This window comes from Micropterus salmoides, unplaced genomic scaffold (assembly GCF_014851395.1).
Source record: "Micropterus salmoides isolate LMB-PRFRI ecotype aquatic unplaced genomic scaffold, ASM1485139v1 Ms_hic_scaffold_10, whole genome shotgun sequence".
Classification (NCBI taxonomy): domain Eukaryota; kingdom Metazoa; phylum Chordata; class Actinopteri; order Centrarchiformes; family Centrarchidae; genus Micropterus; species Micropterus salmoides.
In genome coordinates this window covers 20,247,177-20,268,830 of record NW_024040041.1, presented here as the reverse complement: position 1 = coordinate 20,268,830, position 21,654 = coordinate 20,247,177, and the positions used below count along the sequence as shown (strand labels likewise).

Sequence of the window (21,654 nt, the reverse complement as noted above, 5' to 3'; positions counted from 1 at the left end):
GCACGTTCGCCATTACTTAATTAATGGTTGATTTGGTAAGATGACAATTTCGCTGTAATTTATCAGCATAAAAATGCACGTTTAATTTCCTTGTTTGCAGCAGCACGCCTCAACAGTCCTTCTCACATACTGCCACCTGCTGGATAGATTACACTATAACAAGAGCTCATGTTGACATGCAGTTGTGTGAAAAGACATTCAGAGCCAGTTTTGTCACAAATCCGTCTTTATTTCAGCTTGATTAAATGGTAATGATAAAAACCTCAAATCAAACATAATTGAACTGAATAACAAAAGAAAATGGTACAACTAATAAGAAACAAAATAAAGACAAATTACCCACTATACATTTAAGTATGTACAAGTTTGATAAATAAACCAATACTGTCTAGAATTATGATTGTTTTGCATTTTTCCTTATTTTTCTAGGTTTAGTGCGCTGAGAGAAGGAGAGAACCAGGAAACAGAAGAGGCAGGGAGTAAGGATAATGACGAGCAGGCACAGAGGAGAGAAGAGAGACGACTTTAGACAAAAGTAGAAAAGACAACTGCTTGATGCACAACTCAGACCGCATTTGTTTGTACCTCAACGCAGTTTTTGCTATTTGACAAGATGACATGTCACTGCCTCAGAGTGACCAATCAGCCATCCTTCCCCTCCATCCTTTGGTTCACCGCAGTACATTCCTCATCAACAAGTAGTTTTGTATTGTTTCACATCACACTGTGGATCCTGAGACAGCGGACAACCCATTCTTTTTCCAGGCATCGCTTCAGTGGCCCACATATTTATTTGCCTCTACAACAACGTCATATATTATTATGTCTTACACATAACCTGAAGCACACAGCATTGTACAATGATCAATGAGGTTGGGCTGAGAATGAAATGTAATTTGTTTTACCATCCATTTGGTAACATTCCACAAAGAAAAAGTTTATGACAGGCAGGAAAAAAAGATTAAATGTTGTTCAACTGGGAGAAGAAAACTGAAATAATGTCGCTAACCAGCAGCTTTACTTATCACATTTTATCTAGAGCGCCAGGCACTGTGCAGCAGTAAAGTAACTAACATTTAAATTGCTTTTTATATAATACAATGACAGAAAGTGGTCTGGTGTTTGAGACAATTGAGGAAAAAAAAAAAAAAAAAAAAAAAAAAGATAAAAAGATAAAAGGGGGACCTCCTGTAATTTCCAGACAATCTAAGAGCTCAAAAAGAAGCTCAGGATGATAAACGCTCGTCCATTTAAAAAAATAAATAAAAGAAAAATAAAAAAAAGACATTAATCCCCAGGATGCATCTCTCCAGGACCTTCAGGAAATGAACAGCGAGAGCCAGACCCAAGACTGAGACCCTGTCCAGACAAGCAGACTCATCTGCAGCAATGTCTCCCACTACAGCTTCACATTTGCAAAAACAGTTCAGTCCGGGACACAGATGAGGCTTTCATTCCTCACATGGCTGCCGTGTTGTCGCCGCCGCCATGGAAAGTTTCAGAACATCGTAACAATCTCCTGAGTGGCAACTCTTCGTTTTTTTTTCAGTTCTTGTTTGTTTTTTTCTTCTTCTATAAAATCACTTACACTTGGCAAATCCCTCCCACATCCGCCCCCCTCCCCACACCCTTTTTTTATATACAAAAGCAAACAAACGCAAAAGACTTCAGAGGAATATCAACAGTAAACACTGTAAAAATAGACACGTATGACCCTTACATGTTAAAGCACATCAGAAAAGGTCTTTTCTTTCAGAAAGCGAGGAATATTTTGGTTGGGGTGCCACACTCTGTCAGACCTGCTGAGTTTAAACAATGTGTGCAACGGGGGACTGCACAAGTGTATGCACGTTGTCTATGTGTGCAATGTATCTGAGAATTGTGTGTGTTTTTTTTTAAAGCATATTCGAAGGAGATTTTGCAAAGTTACACAGCAAGATTCCCTAACAGCCTCATAGACAGAGAGCACAGACAAAGCTGAGAGAAAAAGAGACATTCAGACAGGAGGTTAGAGGAGGCTTTGGCCCTGACTGTTATCTAGAAACCCCAGCATGCTTCCTGTTTTCTGGCCTGTAGAGTCCCAAAGCCAGACCTAGTATGTGTCCTGCAGAAATCCCCTGGAGAGGTCTGAAGCAGACCTCAACCGTGGCCTCTGCACCAGCCCAGACAGGGCGAGCAGATAACCCAGACCCCCTGCTCTGTCAAGTGCAACATTGGGAGCACGGAGCAGCTCTAGTGCCTCTTCATGGACGACACCTTCTTCTTCCTGGCTGCCAGCATCTCGTAAAAGGGGTCCCTGCTGATGGCAGCTCTGTGCACACAGACGTAGAGGGAAATGTCAGTGAGAGAAGCATAATGGCATAATTGTGCAAATTGCTGCACTCATATGTTCCTATAAAGACATGGTGCGTTTACATCTAAGTAAGGGCTCATTTTTCCAGTTTTTATTTCAAACATTCTTAGAATTTATGAGTGTGATAAATGTCAAATGAGATTGTAAAAATACTATTTCCAATGCCAACCCTCATTTTTTTCCTTCTTATTACTAAATGCTCAGCAGCTGATCACAAGAGGACTTCATTTACAGTCCACTACAGTGATCGGCGTCTGCAGCAGCAGGAAACAACTTGTGGAAGTGTGGGGGACAACATGAAAATCAGTTTAACATAACTGTCTCAAATTGAAATCCTTTAGGTATTTTTAGGTGTAACAGTAAAAACCTACAGCAGAGGTTTTCAAACTGAAAACCACCTCTTCAACTCTTAAGAGGAGGAAGGAGGAGGCAAAGATGCTGCGAGAAGTGAACTGCAGTAACTCTGAGTCAACAATCTCAGAGTCATCTCTGAACACGGCGATGAAACACATTTTTAGATTTGGTATGACTTACACTAAAAGTCACTAAATCCACTTATCATATCAGAAATCTCACTTCATGCCTCAAGTTGTAGCTAACTAACTGACTCTATGGCAACATTACACTTGGATGTGTTTACGTCCCACAAATTATGGGAGCTGTGGTTTCAAAACTTTTTTCTCTTTTGTATAATAAATCCAAGTAAAATAAATAAATAGTGACTTTGTAATCTCCAGTCCTACAGAGATGAGCATTACATTTAAGTTACAAACATACACTGCATTATACTCAGGCTTTGAGAAGTGAATGAAAAAAAAAAAACATTTACTTGATGCTGTTCATCCATTCCTCTTTTTCCTCAGCAGTGGGGGCAGAGATACGGTAGAAGGTGTGGTTGCCCTCCACGACGCGTCCATCGGCCTCAGTCTTGCACGCTTTGATCACCTGGTCTTTGTTGTCAGGAATGAACAGCTCAAAGCAGTTCTGCAGAAATGGACAGAGGTTAGAAATTATAGTATAATGCCTTAAAAAATGTTATTAAAAATAACAATCTAAACAATTCCATATGTGTACACTGTTTAGATTTATAAATCACTCGAGGGTGTGCTGTTCACCTCTGTATACTGTGCCATATAATGATGTTGTGAGGGCTTCAATACAAATGCAACTACCTGTCAAGCAACTGTCTGTAGATTTATTTAAGCCAAATCAAGTAATTATCAAGTAAGTTATGATGCGTCTATATTTATCTTTTTTGTTGTAGTAAAATCCAAATCCCAGCTCTGCACTTACTGTGTGTAATCACATAATAAACCAGTAGAGGGAGCTGCACTTACAGGCTTCTTATCCTCCACCTCCTTGATGCTCAGGTTCTCCAGTGGGATGATTCCTCTGGGCTCCTTGTCCTGTACAAATACAAAACATGAGCGTGGTGCACAAGGAACAATAACAGACCGTGTGGGGCGTCTCCACTGGGACACTAAGCTGTACTCACTGTTGTGTACTCAAAGTAGTACAGACAGTTGTCTGTGAGGATGAACCACCTCCTCTTCCAGGTTTTAACTCGTCCCCCTGTGGAGCAAACAGCCAGCGTCAGAGAGGCTCAGCAAGAGAGAGAGTGAGAGAAACGAGCACCAAAGCATCGCGTCGAGCAGCAGACAGGCAGACAGATGTATGGGCAGACAGACAGATGACGGCTCCTTTTTACCCAGAACATCCCGCTAATCACCCTGATCCACCATCGCACCATGCGCTCACCATCACTACAGCTGCATAGCCTTCAGCTCTCTGGGTATTTTTCATGACTTTATAACCACTTGTTCCTTTTCCATTGTATTTGTTTTAAGAATTCTTCACACCTCAATTTTAATACCAGGAACTGGCTACTTAACAATTAAATCCCAAATAGCCATAATAAGGCTACTTGGAGGACTCTGATGTGAAGATGCTATATGATAAAACTTCATGTCTCAATAAATGTCTTGGTGCGTTTAGAAACTCTCCTCACTTGCTGTCTCAGAGGAGTAAGTCTGGAAAGCCAGTACTGATAGATCTATGTGCTTTGCACTCACTAGACTTAATGAATTACCGTCCAAATGAAGTTACTAGAAGACAGATATATGGTATAGCGCTCCAGTCACTAAATGAGGGTTGAAATTGGAAAGTAAGGAGGGATGAGGATTAAGTTCTCTTTCATGCCCAGTGGGGGCTCTCTGGTTAACTCTGCGCTCACTGATCTGTAGCTGACCTCTGACCTCCTCTTTCACCCACACTTCCTGTGAGGGGAAACCTGATCACAGTAGCAGATGGCAGCCTCGCTCTGGGAGGATGGGATGCCAACAAACTGAGGAGGGCAGGAAGCTCAGCGCCTAGAGCAATGCTCGGCTTCTCTACAGGCATCTCAGACTTGAATTTCCTGTTTTGGCTTTGTTAAACAGCCTCTCAGTTGTATAGGAGCAGTGTCTAGCTAGTGTTGGGGGGGCATTGAAGACCTAAGCCTCATCTAGACTAGGCTGTCCCACCACCAATGTTAGTAAAAAGCTGCACCGTAAAACCCATGTACCAGAATCAAAGAGACTTAGAGGTTGTTTATAAACAAACATGTAGAACACACTTGTATTATCATATAACAGCACTGCACTGTATATGATCTCCCATCATATCACAGACATCATGATAGGTCAAACTCTTTCTATGCTTGTTATAATCTACAGACGCCATTGGCACGTGTCACTCGACAGGCAGCGATGGAGAGCCCCTCGCCGCATCTCGACTCGTCAACGTGTTGCGACAAATAAGCAGACAAACAGAAAACACAGACGCGATGGCAGAATCACACAGCTGGCGGCCCGACAGTTGATTGGGTTGGCTGGAGGCTGCGACTGGTTTTCGTGGTCATGTCAGTTCCCGCCACTACAAGGAAGAGAGATGACCTCCTCCCATGCCAGAATGTCTGGGACGAGGAGGGACGCCCCAGCAGATTTTGCAGAGGTGTGTGGACGGTGCTAGGCCGGAGCGGAGCTGAGTGGAGGGCGGCACCCATGCAAGACGGGACTGTGGGAGGCTGGGCGAGTAGAGGTTAGGAGGGAACACATTTCCTTGTAAATCATATCCAGTTGTTCAAAGTTTTATGATTCCTTTTAGCAAGTGGCTCTCTTCTTACTTAATGGATTCTTTTTTTGTATTGCACCAACACAAGGGCTCTTATTTTGTAATTAACAGGAAAAAAATGCATTAATTACAAATATGCACAGTAAAACTATTAACCATGTGCACTTTAAGTATATATTAAGCATATCTATTGAACCATGCCTGATTCCCTTTCAGCACACTCCTCTGCCCATGCTTCTCTCCCACAGTTTGGTCCGGTCCGGTCTAGCACCACACCGGGCCGCAGCCACGCTGTTACCTTTCAGATCCATTTACAGCATAAGATAAGGAGAGCAGAGCCACATTGTTGAAAAGGTGCAGTATTCCCTTTCCATGCAACCAGCGCAAAACACAATAGGCCAATGGGTAAATGGGTTCATGATCAATTTAGAGAGTCAAGCAAAAGTCCTTTGTTGTGCTCGCTGTACGGAAAGAAGGTATATTGCAGCTTCCAAAAAAAAAAAAAAAAAAAAAACAGATCAAAGAGAGTGACCACCACAGCATACAGAGAAAAGAGGATCAAACTGCTCAGTAGAGTGGTCACAAAGCATCAGCTCCCTGAGCCGAGCCCACGGGGCGGCAAATGAACCCGGTGACCGGCCCGGCAACCAACCACAGAGATTAAAGAGCGTGGACAAACCACCAGCTCAATGAGAGACTGAACAGACAAACATCTGAAGTTCAAATGAGTCAATGGAGACAAGAAATAAAAATAAATAAAATCTACAGACAAAAGAAGAAAAAAAAATAAAAAGACCCCCCGTGTGAACGTATAAATAAAATGAGGAAGAGAACAAAAGCATGGCGGACCACCAAAAGCACCTGAGAGCTGAGAGATGGACTAGCGTTTGGGAAGAGCAGGTGTACATACCTCCTGAGGAAAGATAACAGCCAAAATCATGGGAACAAACAAACAAACGAAGAGGAAAAGAAAAAAAATCAAATTAAATGATAAGGAATTATTGCACCACAGTCCTGTTAATCTGGTTCCAGGGAGGCTTTTATGCACTGCTTTACAGCTTTCATTTTAGCGGACTGTATTTTGTAATGAGGGTCAACATATTCCACGTATCTGCAGTTATTGTATCAGTCCACAAGGGAGAGCTCTACTCAATGCCACAGCTACTGTAAAGCACTACATTAAACATCGCCTTCACCTCAGTCCATTTATGTTATGTCCAGTAATTTACCTTCCACCCTGATTGTTTTACTCAAATCTGCCAATTTGGAGTAAATGGAGAATTACTCTTAACAAGCAATTCTTCACTCACTTGATGTATTTGTTTGTAAAGATTCACAGTGGTTAGAAGATTCAATTTCACTTCGCACATTCATCGTTTATTAAATTCACTGTGAATCTGTACAACGGAGAGAGACCTCAGAGGAAACCAAAGAGGATGGAGAGACCAGGGGTCCAGGGTTGTGCTTCTCTGCTTGTAAAGTGACTGAACAGTTTAACAACCAGCTGACATCCTGCGAAACATTTGTAATGATACAGGTGTGTGTGTGTGTGTGTGTGTGTTTGAACATGTGTTTAAGTAAGAAATAAAGAGACGTTCACAAAAAGGCCTTTATAAATGTTGAGATAGATAGATAGACACACCCCTTATTAATAAAAAATTCTAAGGCCTGCTGGGAGTTTCTACAATGGGACAAAGTATGTGCATGTTTCTGCATGTCAGTGTACGGCTCTGCCCTGCATTAAATAATTCAAAGGCCTCCACATGTGGTGGTCTGATCTCAAGGCCATATTCATAATACATTAAAGCGGGCAGAGATGTCTTCAGATGTCTCGGAACAAGTGTGTACACACACCTATCCACACATGCTTGCATACACTTTAACACGCACACGCACACACACACACACACACACACACACACGACCTCAAGGGAGACATTGGTTATCACTTTATGCAGGCTGATTTTAAGCTTTGAGATAGTCTACCAATACATGCTGTTATGAAAACACAACACAAAGTAATCTTTCAGCACAGCCACACTAATTTTTTGGCGATTCATTCTGCATCCAAATAACTTTCTACATGTATTTCCTGCGTCACTCACCGAGTTTTAGCAGCCAGCCCTCTCTGTCTGGGTTGAAGAAAGTGTGTGTGAGGTCATTGCCATCGTCCTCTGGGATTTTGAAAGGCTCATTCTTGATGCTATCATACAGATTCTACAATGAAGAGCAGGTTTGAGATTAGAGGAAGGCACAGGGACACTGGAGAAATAACAGGAGCAGCAGAGTGAGTTTTAAAGCCATACTGACCCTGAGCAAGTCTTCGGGTAAGTCTCCTCCATCGTTGATTCCTCTGTTCATGGAGATGAATCGTTCCACAGTAGGCTTGTCCTTTACATTCGGGTTGTGGAGGCTTGTGTTTAGCATGATGATGGCAAATGACAGGATGTAACAGGTGTCTATAACAAACACACACACACACACACACACACACACACACACACACACACAATAAGAAAGGAATGAGCTTTGTGACATAGCAGAAGGTTGCTGTTTACCATAAAACTGCTGCCAGTGTTCAATGTGGTATTTAAATATGAATGTAAATTAGCTGAGCTGAAAGGACTGCACTTAGGGGACCTACAGTCAAACAGAGACGAACAGATAGGCGAAGTGTCGTTAGCAAGGACAGTGGGCGGGAGCAAAAGGCTGCGCGTGGACAGCTAACTATGCATGTGTGCTTCTGGACGTGCTCTCTAATGTGTGTACGTGTGTGTGTTTGCTAAAAGACATGGCCGGCTTACGGCTGACGCAGCAGCACTTTATCGGGCCCGTTAGGCCGAAGTCCGATGCATTATTCACATCCATCTGCATCCATGTTAGAGGCTGCCGGCTGTCTGCTATGGGCATTATTTCACCAAACGCCAGACACTCTTCCATAACACAGTTCAGTAGACTTTGTGTCTGGCAAATAAAGCCATTTAGATACTAGCTGCATTGATATGCCATTCGATCTCAGTGCAGTTTTAAAATTAAGTGCTTCAGGGAGACAAAAGTTTATCTGGCGTAGTCCCTTAAAAATTAAGAAATTGAGAGTTGAAATTAGCTATAATATTCTGATTAGGCATTTGAAATAGACCCTAAATGCAGTTCAGATTTGCAATCCTTTTATCAAGACAAAAGATAAACTGAAGTTATTGTGTTCTTTGTTTCACTGCTCTCACATTTACAGCTCTTTGGCTTTTTATTACAACACTCAATGCCGGGCTGTATGGCATGACAGCGCTACCTGTGGACTGGAAAACTCCAGGGTTGCATTGGCAGTAGCGCTGAGCAAAGGCCTCCATCATGCGGTCGATCTTCTGAGCTTCTCCCGGTAGCCGAAAACTCCACAGGAACTGTCTGTTAGGTGACACAGTTCAGAAGTCAGCAAAAGAATCACTTCCACTGTGAAAAAAGGCACAAGACTGAAACTGACAGCTGCATATTTAAAAATGGGTATCACACATGATTTACATAGAAAAAAGGGGGGCAAAGCTATGAGGATCTAAGTCAAAGACTTTGTGAGTATGTAGCAGACCTGAAGATGCGTTTGAGTTCCAGGGGAGACGCCATCTTACCTTAGGGCCTGAACCAGGTTGAGGTCTGTGAACTCATGAAGCTCCACAAAGGCATGGAGGACTTGGATATTGAAATCATCTCTACAGGAGACAAAACATGAAAAATTCATTTTTTAAGTGCTATCCTGCATAACCAATATAAAATAAATATACAAAAATTAGAGCGGCAACTCTGCCATTAATCAATCTGTAAAATATATTGTCTTTGAAAAGACTTGAAAAATGTACAGTAAAATGGCAATAATACTCCCCAAGACCTATAAATAGACTAATCTAAATATGTGGTGTTGCTGTCAATCATTAATCAAAATGGTTGCCAATTCATTTTCCGTTACTATTAGAGTAATGGCCTAATCGTTACAGCTGTAAAAAAGATCATTACAGATAAGCAAAACAATAAAGGTATATTGTAAGGAGGGATTTCATGGATGTTCAGGAAGGCTAAGACTAAACCACGCTTGTATTGTTGTGGTTGGCTCAAAGTTCTTCATCAAGTCACTGCCTCATTCAAAAAGTAGACCCCATCAGGCACGTGTCTGAGGACTTAACTCAGGGTGTAATCTGGCTCACATGGGCTTAAGAGATCAGTGATATGCTGCACACTCCTATCAAACCTAATAGAAAGGGAAAACACTCCCCCTTTCCGTTCATATATCATCTAATCTCGGTCATGACATCATCCCTGACCTTCATGCCCTTCAGAGTAAATGATCTGCCCTGTGGGATCATGGGAAGGGTCTAAAGAGTTCTCGTCGACAGAGTCATATCCAGTACCTACTGTTCCCAGTGGACGAGTGACCAATCGTGTATCATGCGTCCCTTGCTGCTCGGGCACCTCCTTACAGAATCAAACACACTTGATAACAGCTTGAGCTTGATAACAATCTAACTAAGAGCATCCATCAACAGCCTGAGCTCCTCTCCCTGGTTTGACCTCACAGACCACACCCTGACTGTAACACTACCTGCCCTATAGTCCCCAAGCAGTGCAAACTGTACATCAGGCCCATTACTATTTCCTGTCTTATGTGTTCACTAACAAGAATGGTCTCGGCTCTCAAGTGAAATCTTTAATTTCCTTCGAACGCGTGCATTCCCGAGTTGTGAGCCTCTTCATCACATTACTTATGAATGAGTAAGATAATCAAAGACAGATGGAGGCTATTGAGTAACGGACATCGTCTTGAGAGCGTGATCTAAATGTGGAACCTATAAACCTCTGTTTGGGAAAGGATGGGTGTGCCCCTGACCAAAAGGAAACACAGCAATACGGAAAATATGCACTCGCTTTTTGATGCTTTTATCAACCACATGGATGGGTGCATGTGAATGATGATGGAGAGTAAGAAACGGAAATGGTTAGATAGAAGAAAAAACAATAAGGCAATCTTCATCCTGACCTCTCTCCGAGGTAATCTCCAATGGCTGTTTTGTTGAGGCCCTCGCCCTTGTAGAGGAATTGAGCAATGTCATCGCTGGTATTCTTCAGCAAGTCATTCTCAATCAGGAACTGGATTCCCTAAGAAAGAGAGAGGGCCCAAGGTTACATCCTGCTTATGAGAACGTGTGGGACAGATCACAGAAGTTACTTTCCACCTACCTTTTTGGGGTCCATGTTGAATTTCTTTCGGCCCATGGCCACCTGTTTATTCCTCTGCATATTCTTCCTGGAACATCAGAATGTGGGTTGTTGTTAGCTGCTCTTGATGTGAGCATAGTGTTGTATATTACCATATATCCGTCGTATATAAAAATACCAAATATTATACAAATATTTACACTGTCAATAAATTTCTTAAGCAATTGATCTATAAAATGTCAGAAAATGGTCAAAATGCCAATCACACTTTCCCTAACAAAAGATAATGCGTTCAAATTGCTTGTTTAGTCCGACAGACCAAAACCCAAATATATAAAATTTAGTATCACAGAAGAAACTGGAAAACATATTTATGTTTGTGAAGCTTGAACAGGGGATTTTTACTTGATAAACTAAAGAATTTCTCTATTGTGCTTGCATTTATATATATTATTGCCTTTCACGTATGACTCCCAATTCAACTGGCATGCAAATCCAACAAATAGACAAGATTATCAATCATCATACTTATTTGAAAAGGCTCAGACCATTAGAATAAATGTATTGACTTAATTTCCTGAAAATATCTTTCCTATTAACATTTTCCATTAGTTTGACGGCCTTTCCTCCCCCTCAAATGTGATGAGAAAGTGTTGATAAAGCGTTAACATCATGCATATGGGAACGTCTCATTTCTCAGGCCTTGAGTTATTCGGGGGTCAAATTGCACTCCAAGTGTCCGCAATCACCATGGTTACATCTCCATCCCCAGCCAGTTAGAGGTCACTACTTCTTCCCACTGACTCACTCGCACCAACATTCCTTTGGCTTTTGTCTGCCAAAGTCCAACACTCAACTGAACTGAAAAGATGCTCCACCAGGGTGACGGCCCAGACTACCGTGTACTTTATTCAGTAAATGGATCATAGAGAACTCTGATTATAAAAAGGTGCTGTAACCCTTAATGGGTGTCAGATCCAGGAGAGAGTGCTTTAGCATTATTCGGGAGCTGATGGGATCCTTTTCCACTTGAGTAGACCAAACCCAAGCACTCCCTCCCCTGGGACCAGCCATTGTCTGCCTCTACCCGTACACCCACTGCATTATTCAATGAGCCCTCCCATCATGGGGGTGTGCCTGATGAAACATTTAAACTGCCGTAAAAGCATAGCCAATTTGGGGAGTGTATTTGGTGTGTAGGGATGGCCATCAAACATTAATAATTGACAGCTTCATTTGCTAAGTTAATAGAAGGCAAACAGCAAACCAATTTAGACAAAACAGAGGGAAATGTGTGTGTAGGGGTGAAGGGTTGGATTCCTTTTTCTTTTTTTTTCTTTTTTTTTACCTCTCCTCCGTGGAACCCAGGTTCTCGATCTCGCTTGTCACTTCTGCTATCTCATCCTTCAACCGCTGCAGAAAAGACAGAAATGTTAGTCTGAAATCATAGTCTGTCTACTAATTTCCCAGACACATAGAGGCGCGGAAGGGTGTGACCAACACAAACAACATGCAAAGTATTTGTATTAAAACACAAAAGGGCTCTGTAAACAAAGGTTGAGTGAGAGGTTCTCATCTCTGAACTGCTTGTCTGTAAACCAGGTGGCCTTTTATCACATATAATAAATACTCACATCGTCAGCTAAACAAAGAGAGCAGAGTCACTTCTTAGGCTACTGATGAGCTGAAGCTTCCCGCACAGCTGCACCTCCAGCTCTCCTCGCTTCCCTTAAACTAAAAACTGATCGTAACGTGTTTGCGTGTGTGTGCCCTCCTGAACAATCCTCTCATTCTGAATGTGATTAGGCAGGGAACATTCAGGGATAACCTCAATCTAAATAGAGTAAGAAAGCGTAAAAGTGGATTATATTTTGCCTTTTAGCCTTTTAGTGATTAATGGCTTTAGAGGCAAATCGAGTCGATAAAGCCAGGGCCGCTGGTGCCAGACTGGCGCAGTGAGGGCATGGCAGAAGAGGATGGAAAGGGTGATATTAGCTTGATGAAGGTGGGGAATAATAGACTTTATAATCGACTGTAACATAAGAGACGTTCTGTATACAGAGAGTGTACTACTGATCATGAGAAGCTTCAACACTTCAAGTAAAGATTAGAATCATCGAGGCACCCCTTTCATATCCAGCTGCAGTGTTAGTGCATCATTTCTCATATAATACCACAACTCACTATAGGCCACAAAGGGAACATCTGTGCTTTCAAGACCTACGCAACACATTCCTCAGATTCTTGCTTCTGCAAACAAAGGCTGTGCTCATACAGGAAAGCGAACGGTTGTGGTAGAGGGGGCCTTGACATGCAAGTCCAGCAGAGGAGGGTGTTCAAGGAGGAGGAGAAGAGTCAGTGTGCAGACCAAAGAGAAAGTGGGGAGGAGAGGCCGTGGTGGCCAGGGAAAGGGGCAGGGGCAGGCTCATAAAGAGGGTGTCTGATCACACCTTCAGTGTTTGTCAGAGCCAGCGGAAGTTGGGTCGCCCACTGGGACATCTGGAAGCCAATTCCCTGCCAGGTCATGACAGTCTGCCACCCCTATGTGTCATTTGCTAACGGAGCTGGTTACTGAGTGCAGGCAGCTTTGATAATCCGATGTAAAAAAAATGTCATGGTCATGGACAGGAATCAAACTTTATGGAAATTCCGTATATCTGATTTGAATCCTGGATCTCTTTGGAAATCATGAGGGATATGCAACTGGATACATGAGCACATTCTTCATAAGAGCCTTATCTGATTTTGTCTATATTATGCATCATTTGCTTGTCTTATTTTTATACTTGTATTCAAAACCACATTTAAATAAAAACATCCAAAAGAGATAACTTGTATCCATAAATTGAGTTCTTTGTTACCACTGTACAGCTACAGAGCATGAATGGCTAAACAATAGAACAGAAATGATAAGCTAAGGAAGTGAGCCCTTGGTAGGAAATACCTCACATTCCACTAGGGGTCAAATGTTGTGATGGACTCCTTGGAAAAGAGACATGTGTTCTGGATAGAAGGTAAATGTTTAATCAGAAAGCAGAGGAGTTGCAGTTGAAGCTGAAGGCGGTAGAAGTGAGCCAAAAGTCTGGACCTTGTAAGTCACAAAAATTAAGACTCACTCTTGAGCTTCTACATCTCATGCCCGGTCATTTCAGTGGGTGGAATTCATTAAGATTAGCTCAGCTGTGATAGACTGATTAACTGGATCCAAGCATCATAATTAACATTAAATAAATAAGCTTTTACAGACAAAGTTATAGCACCCTAATATGTGTTGCAGTTCGGTAAAATACTTGCTGCCAATTAAAAATCAAGTCGTTTATTTTCTTCAGTGACAGTTTTTGTATTGAGAACTTGTATTGTCTTACTTTTCTACAAAAGATGAGCAAATTTCAACACTCACTTAAAATGAAAGTAAATAAGCTTCAACATTTACTGCATACATGACATTAAGTACATGCTTATTTCTTTGTACCTATCCACTGTCCGTGTGTTTTAAGATTTGTGCATGGTTCCACCATTTCCTATACCAGTATTACCTGAATGTCCTCCAGCAGCTCCTGCTTGCGCCGGCGGATATTCTCCAACTCCTGCTTCTCCTCTGGGGTAAGGTCGTCCGGCACTGGGGGGGGGGGAGAGGATGGAAGGGTTAGGACCGAGGTGCGCAAAATATAATGCACCTTTATCCTTTTCTATGCATGTCTATCCCCTGAGGCGTGTCCCTAAGGGTGTCTGTGCACAGAAATAACATTATACTCCTTTGATATCAGAAGGTGATTGAATGCCCACGGCAAGGGGTGTGGAGTGTCCCACAGAGAGCACACAATGACAGTCATGAAAGAGGTTTCTCAGCATCAACCAATATGTGGTCAGAGAGGAGAGGAGAGGGGGACGGATCAGACGGCAACCAAACCCTCTCAGATCTACACCACCAATACACCAAGTCTATAGCCGCCAGGTGCACTTTGAAGAGGACTTAACTTGTGTGTGTGATCTTTCCGATTAAATGAAAGCGCTCAGGTCAGCGAACCAGCACTGAGCATCAGTGCCAGAGTAGCACAAATGTGACAGGTCTCAAAGCGCTGCCTGCCAGTCCTCCTGTCACTCACTTTAGGCTGTTATAATTAGCTTCATCTGTGCTGATTGACAGACAACGTGTCTGTGTGTGTGCAACCCCTACCTGCACTCCAAGCATAAAAGGGACACCGCTAGTATTCAGCAGCACTCTAATCATAACATCAGTCCAAGCACAACCCATGTGCAACAACGATGATCTTATTTAGTGACTGCAGACATTCAAAGACAATGTTATACCAAGGATAGGTTAATAATGGCGCTCTGCTGCAAAATAACAAAAATAAATATAATTTGTGTTTGTTGGTAGACATTTGTACTGAGACAATCTTGCAATGTCACAAGACTAGAGATATTCAGCATGAGTATCACTGGCATAAGTCAGTCACAGCGGTTTCTGTTTCCCCTAGTGACCAAGCTCAAGCCCCCTCCTGTGACCTCTCCTCCTCCCCTCATTACCTCAGCAGCAGGGTTCAAAAGGTTAAAGGGGTTGAGGCCGACTCAGTGTATATCTCTACAAACGGTTAACAAGGTAAGGGTTATAGAGTAGCAGAGAACACAAGGTCTTTAATTACTCATTTGCCAACTCTCGCCTTCAGAGGACTCTCTGAAATAAATTCCCCCACTTTTTCTTTTCTCTCCTAGATAAAAACCTGCAGTGTGGAACTTATGTCCTTCTAACATTGAGCGTAATTACATAACACCCTCAACACGTGCTTATGACGTACAGGCTCTGCCTGAGTTGGGCTGAGTTGCTGCGGTCGCTACGTTTGCTGCCCCTTTGGCTCTGGCAAACCAGTCATTGCTGGTCTGCATAAAACACATCGCTACCGGTTCGCCAGCATGGACACCAGATTTAAAAACTGTGGTATACAGAGAGATTAAACTGGTGGTGATGGGCTTAATCAGCATTGTGTGAACTTGTCTGGCAAGGGCTTGAATGTAACAGACGTTCATTTATATGTAAAAAGCCCCTTACTCTCAGCTTTAATACTGGTCCTACACAATCCCAGTAAAACTTCAGGGGTAAAATGTATGACTAAATGTGAGTGGCTAAACTGTGGACACAATGTACCTGCAGTAAAAAGGTCAGTGGAATGAAGGTTACAAAAGCTAAGCAAAATCTGGCACAGCAATCAATAAAGCAACGAGGCCAGCCATCCAGAAATGGACTTTGCACGCGCACAAACATGCACAGTTACAAATACGAAGCTAAATATAAGATCAGCTCATTTAGAATGAATCCAAATGTAAAATCCTAAATAAATGAGAAAATATGTGCTGCGTAATGGAGAGACACAGAAGGTATGCTAACTTAAGCATCCTGTGGCAAATACCCATGAGATTCACTGGAATGTCTGCTAATATTTAACAAAAGGGATAATAGACAATGAAGTCCAAAACAAGAGCGCTATAGCAGGTTGCTAAGGAGCTCCAAAACAAAGTTATGTTGTCTTCCCATCTTGTTTTTAGATGGCTGGGGGAGCTCGGCAGTCCACTCGAGGTTGACCTTTCACACATCATACCTCACAGCCTACAGTATCGCATCCATCCCATATGTTAAGAGTATCCATGGAAACAATGGTAACAATTGCTCTCACTTAGAGGGGGAGCTGCCAACAATATAAAATTATAAACAGTTGCACAAGCTTTTGTTTTTGGTCAGACCATTCCCTCGAGAGGAGCTCATATCGGGGAAGACGTGAATGTTCTGACAGAGATGCGCAAAAAGTCACAACTACACACACACACTCACAAAACAAAGTGCTGACAGGTCTGAGAATGAGTACGTCTTCTTGCATTTAATGACCCCAGTTAATGTCACACTGATTAAAAGCCAAAAGCGGGCCGTGTGTTCAACAGCACAAACAAGAGTGACAGGGAGGCCGAGCTTAAAGCAGGAAGCCCAGTCCGCTTTCTGGAAATATGATGTCAGGTTGGGCGGCTGGCAGACGGTGAAAGGAGCCACGCCACACAAAACAGGACAGAGGGACCCGACATAACCACAGCATGCCTGGCTTTGGAAGAGGGCCACCAAGTGAAGAGCTACAGGAGAGGACTATAATTTGACATAGAGGAGAAGATAGAAAGAAACTGAACAGAGGAACGCAATCATTTGAGGATAAAACCTGTCCATTCACTTGCCTCCTTCATCCGCACAAACATGGAGCTTGTAGAAAAGCAGTATTTTAGCTTATCAGAAAGGCAGACACATGATGACACCCAGGTCTCCGGATTTCTATTTATAGCCACCCTGATGTCACCCACATGATCGTACTTATTCAAGGAGCCAATCAGGTACACGCATAACTCCCTTCCCGACTCCACCCAAAATAATCAAACCACATCAGGGAAGGGAAAGGCCCCACCCACGACTGTGCCAGAGGTGGGTACGAAGTGGGTGTCATTTCCCAGAACACTGCAGATGAGGGGGGAACCCATCCACTTAAGTAAATGCTGAAAGATGGTTGTTTCCCTTCTGCCTGGGAGCGCTGCTTGGCTGTCGTTCAGCAAAACTCTGCATTAGTAAGGCCAATGAAAACAGACTGTCATCAGAAACAGACAGGAAATGAGGAAGGCAGAACACAGACGTGTTACGGCACAAGTGAAATCTAATTATCTTAATAAGACCCATTTACTGATACCTTCATAATATCCACCTTGTGCTGATGCAGTGATAGGATTAAAAAGTTTAAAGGCTAAATGATAGGAATGAGAGGAAATGTGGTGTTTTCCCTCCATATTTACAACACGCACCCTTCTCATCACACCGCGTTTATATCTGACTTCAGGAGCCTCTGGTAAGCAGAGGGCCCCTACAGCAATCTGACTGGGGCAAGCCTGTATGTAGTGATTTCAGCAGGCTGAAAGAGAAACACAGGCCGCCCACATCTTCACTCCTTCAGGGACTCACGCTGCCTGGAAAACTGGCCATTCAGGGGAAGCACATGCACATGGTGGCGTGCAGTCGTGCACACCGACCAGGGTACTGTCACATGCACTCACATGCACCCACACGCAGACGCCCAGGGCCGATACAGCGCTACCCCTGCTGTGCCTGGCACTGACAGTGCTTAGCAACTTGCTTTTTGTTTCAACTATCAACACTAACACCATCTGACTGGAACTGTCCAGACTGTATCCATTAAATCACTGCAAAAATGTCAACGTTCGGTCACTTAAGTCTATTCAGTTTCAAATAGGGAGCTTATTATCCATCAGTATCTGGAAACAAGGCTGGGCAATTATAGTGGTACATGATAAGCATTTCAACAAAAAAAAAAAAAAGTAAATAAATAAAACTATTCTTTCAAATGAGTAATTCTAGGTTTCAAATGCTATAATATATATATATGATAAGAAAACTGAGTGTTTCAAGTCAATCATGGTGCCTACTCCTGAACTGGTGCATCCCGACCCCCTTAAACAACTTCATACAAACTCTTCTTTGTGAAAATCTTTTGCTTTTAACACTTATAAACTCACCACACAGCTTCATTTGAGCCCCATTTAACATCAACATTTTGACCGTGTTATGACTTTGTATTTTGCTTCTAAGAGTGTTTGCCGAGTTTCTAGATGGGCAAAGCAGTTTTTAGAGAGGGCTGGGTCAGCAGCGAGCACCGGGGAGGTGACATCAAGGGACATACCAATTATAACTCCCTCTCCCACAGCGGCGGAGCCCACTAATACACATCCTGATTGCCATCCTGGCAGAAAGAGGCAGACGTTTCATTTCCACACAGATCACTGAGGAACTCTCCTTGGAAAATAAGGAAATTAGAATTCAGAGGGCTTGTGGGATCTCTCAGCCCCCCACTCCCTGCAGATGTGACCCAATTTAGGGAGCTCCTCTCAGCGCACAAGAACTAAAAAACTAAATAAGCTCCACACCTAGGCTGCCCCTAGTGACACAGCTACTGGACACTGGAGTCACAAGACGCACACATAGGTGAACTTAGAAACACACACAGTTCAGTGTCTATTCTCTCTACATCTACTGCATCCTGATCTGGTAGAAGTTCTATGAAGGTTTTACATGAAATCTTCAACAGCAGATGGAAACATGAATATATATATATAGTAATATATTTACTGCCTATGATCTGCTGACTGAGGGAATATGCAATGAGACACACATCCATTTCTGCAGCCACGTGTCTGTATGCCTGTACATGATTACATTTTGATGAAGTACACACTGATCGCAGCAGATGAATGACACTGGTGGCGGAAATCGCTCCCTGAACGAGGCCCTTCATCTGTTCTGTATCTACAGCTTCTTTGTCCTCCTTCGCAGAAGAAAGAGTATCCATTTAGTCCTCACACGCTTGGCGTTAGGCTTGATCGACCATCTCTCCCCTAATCTACTCCCATCTCTTCTTTGCACCTACTTCTGTTTCTGTTTCTAGCCAATCTTATCTACAAAATACAACCAAGATCATCAGTTTACCCGAGTCCTCCTCCCCTCCCCAGCCTTTGTCCTTACAGTCACATGGAGAGTTACCCTTTAAACTTGTCAAAATGCACCCACCGCCCCCAAGGTCCCTGTTAGGCTCCAATCAATCGACCCCTAGTCTAAACCAATAGGAGCGCCAGTTGTAACAAGAAGCAGTGTACTTCATGATGAGGTTTAATGCATTCAGCGCAAAGCACACAAACAATCGATTATGTGAGCTGGGATGGGCGAAAACACACACAGAAGTACACTGTTAAATGGCTAGAAGCTTTCTGATCTTTCCTGCGGTTTTGCTGCTTGAACAACAAAAGGAGATTTAAAATGTGAACGTCTCATCTGCTGATCTGAGACTGACTCATTTCTACAGAAAATCCCGAGGGGACTCTCCCTCATATATATTTGAACCCCCCCCACACACACACAGTCTGGTTCAGAAGCTGTAACAAAGCGGAGCAGGGGCTGCAAAGGAATGGCAGTCTTCAATATGGGCACCGGCCTTGTTCACATCTGACCCTCAGATCCATAGATGCCACACACAAAAACAGAACCCAAACTAGACCAACGGACCACCAATTACAGATCAAAAAGCCACAAAGCATCCATCCTGACCTGGCCTGACGGTAGGAGGAGGTGAGAGAGGTCTGAGAGTTGAGATAGCAGGAGAAGGAGCCCTGTGTTTCGGCCTGGGAGGCGTGGGACGGCGAATGGCAGGAGAACACAGAGACAGTGGGAAGAGTGGTGGGACGATCACAGCTCTCCCTTTGTGTCCGCAAACGGCCTCTCAGGACATTCTTCAACAAGGCCCAGGCACGGGGACGTAAGCATCCCTGGCTTTACTTGTGTGTCCAGGCTCTACGCTTATTTGCTGGTCATCCCACCTTCTGAAACCGTCTTTTGTTCCAATGAGTTGCATAATAATGTGAAAATCTCAGCATCACTTCTATAGTCATGGTCATAAAGACTGCATTCAGACAGGCCCCAGTCTTTGACCTGCTGCACCAATAGTTAATCATCAAGTGTCCCTCAGTGGAGCTCTGTTCACCAGCCTTAACCACAACACAACAAACCAGGCTGGAGAATGACAGGACAGGGGACAACAAGTCAAACCACTAGTACTTCATATGATTCCCATCCTTGCTGTTTCTGACTTGCATCATGTCCAGCTTCACTGATTGAATCTTCAATACTGTCAAAGTGTGGCATCAGGTGTACACAGAGTTAATGAATGACCGCAGTCTCACATGAAAGCAAGTACCAAAGACCACTTGCGGAAAAAGATCAGTCCAACAAATAAACACATGAGTTTCAGCAAATTTGAGCGCTAACCTGTGAGAAATCCTCCTCTTCTTGTTTCTACTCCACCTTATATCTCCTCCTTGAAATATAAAAAAATAAAAAGACCCGGCAGTCCCTTTTTCTGTCAGCTCCTGTGGCTTAATGCAGGCAAACCAGATGTCCACATGACAGAAGGAGCCTGCTCCTACAGCTGGGGGGGGGGGGGGGGGGGGGGGGGAGAGAGAGACAGAGAGAGCCTCTGCCGGGTTTCCTCTGCTGTACAGCACGACTATCAGCTCCCAGCATGCACACTGATACAGTCCATTTAGGGAAGGAGCCTTACTCACCGTCTCCTCTCCCTCCCTTTCTCTCTACTCCCTCTCTCTCTCTCTCTCTCTCTCGCTGTCACTACCATTAACGTGGATGCTCCACCCAGTGGTCACTCCTTTCTCTGCCTCCTCACACACACACTTTAAAATTAAAATTGTTCTTATGATAAAAAAACATATCATTCAATATCAATAATTTTCACGCTAAATGTCAAATCATTATTTCTTTCAAGTTTAAAGGCAGATTTTGTTGAAGAAACCAGATGGTTACTTGTGGTTTTAAACTATTCTTTAAGGTCAGAACATGACAAACACTTGCCAAACAGTGGATCACTTAACAAATCTGAGGAAGACCATTCAAAACAACTATGACTAAATCTTATTTCAACAAATACGCATGAGTAAAATTAAGTAAAATCTTTTTTTAAGCCAATATTCAACAAAAAAACATCTTAATAGAAAAATGGTGAGTAAGGGCTGATTCGTTCGTGATTAAAAACTAACATTTAATGGACATTTATTGAACATTTGTTATATTGTTATTGAGGAAAATTATATTACCATAATGATCATTATTGTTTTATTGGCCAGCTCTAATTAAACATGTTGAGTTGCGATAAAAGGAATTGTCATTTTTTGATAATGTGATCAAGAATTACTTAGGGGAAAATCTGACTCATTTGGACTAAATTGACTTGGTACTCAAGTAAATATTGATGTGTGACATGCAGATGAGCATTATAATGATTAACAAACACTGAACAGCACTGATACACACACACACGCGCTTAAAGAAACATCCACAAACAATGTTTTAGAGGTTAAGATGCTGTATCATACAACTCAGAGCCAGAAGC

The 21,654-nt window shown here is 42.9% G+C and overlaps 1 protein-coding gene across 4 annotated transcripts in view; it reads right to left on the bottom strand.

Moving 5' to 3' along the window:
* Window positions 1-208: 208 nt before the first annotated feature.
* The window catches only part of cyth1a (cytohesin 1a), a 38,739-nt gene continuing 17,293 nt past the window's right edge, over window positions 209-21,654 (bottom strand). For 2 of the 4 annotated variants that reach the window (XM_038701438.1, XM_038701453.1), the window contains exons 2-13: window positions 14,200-14,282; window positions 12,012-12,076; window positions 10,685-10,751; window positions 10,485-10,603; window positions 9,085-9,165; window positions 8,754-8,866; window positions 7,775-7,923; window positions 7,569-7,681; window positions 3,849-3,927; window positions 3,691-3,759; window positions 3,183-3,337; window positions 209-2,311 (exon numbers count right to left, since the gene is read on the bottom strand). In XM_038701438.1, the coding sequence (XP_038557366.1) occupies window positions 2,233-2,311; window positions 3,183-3,337; window positions 3,691-3,759; window positions 3,849-3,927; window positions 7,569-7,681; window positions 7,775-7,923; window positions 8,754-8,866; window positions 9,085-9,165; window positions 10,485-10,603; window positions 10,685-10,751; window positions 12,012-12,076; window positions 14,200-14,282 (1,172 nt within the window). In that variant the 3' untranslated portion in view covers window positions 209-2,232. Of the gene's footprint in view, window positions 2,312-3,182; window positions 3,338-3,690; window positions 3,760-3,848; window positions 3,928-7,568; window positions 7,682-7,774; window positions 7,924-8,753; window positions 8,867-9,084; window positions 9,166-10,484; window positions 10,604-10,684; window positions 10,752-12,011; window positions 12,077-14,199; window positions 14,283-20,519; window positions 20,665-21,654 lie in introns of those variants that run through there. The other 2 variants (XM_038701459.1, XM_038701445.1) reach the window with 2 other exon arrangements.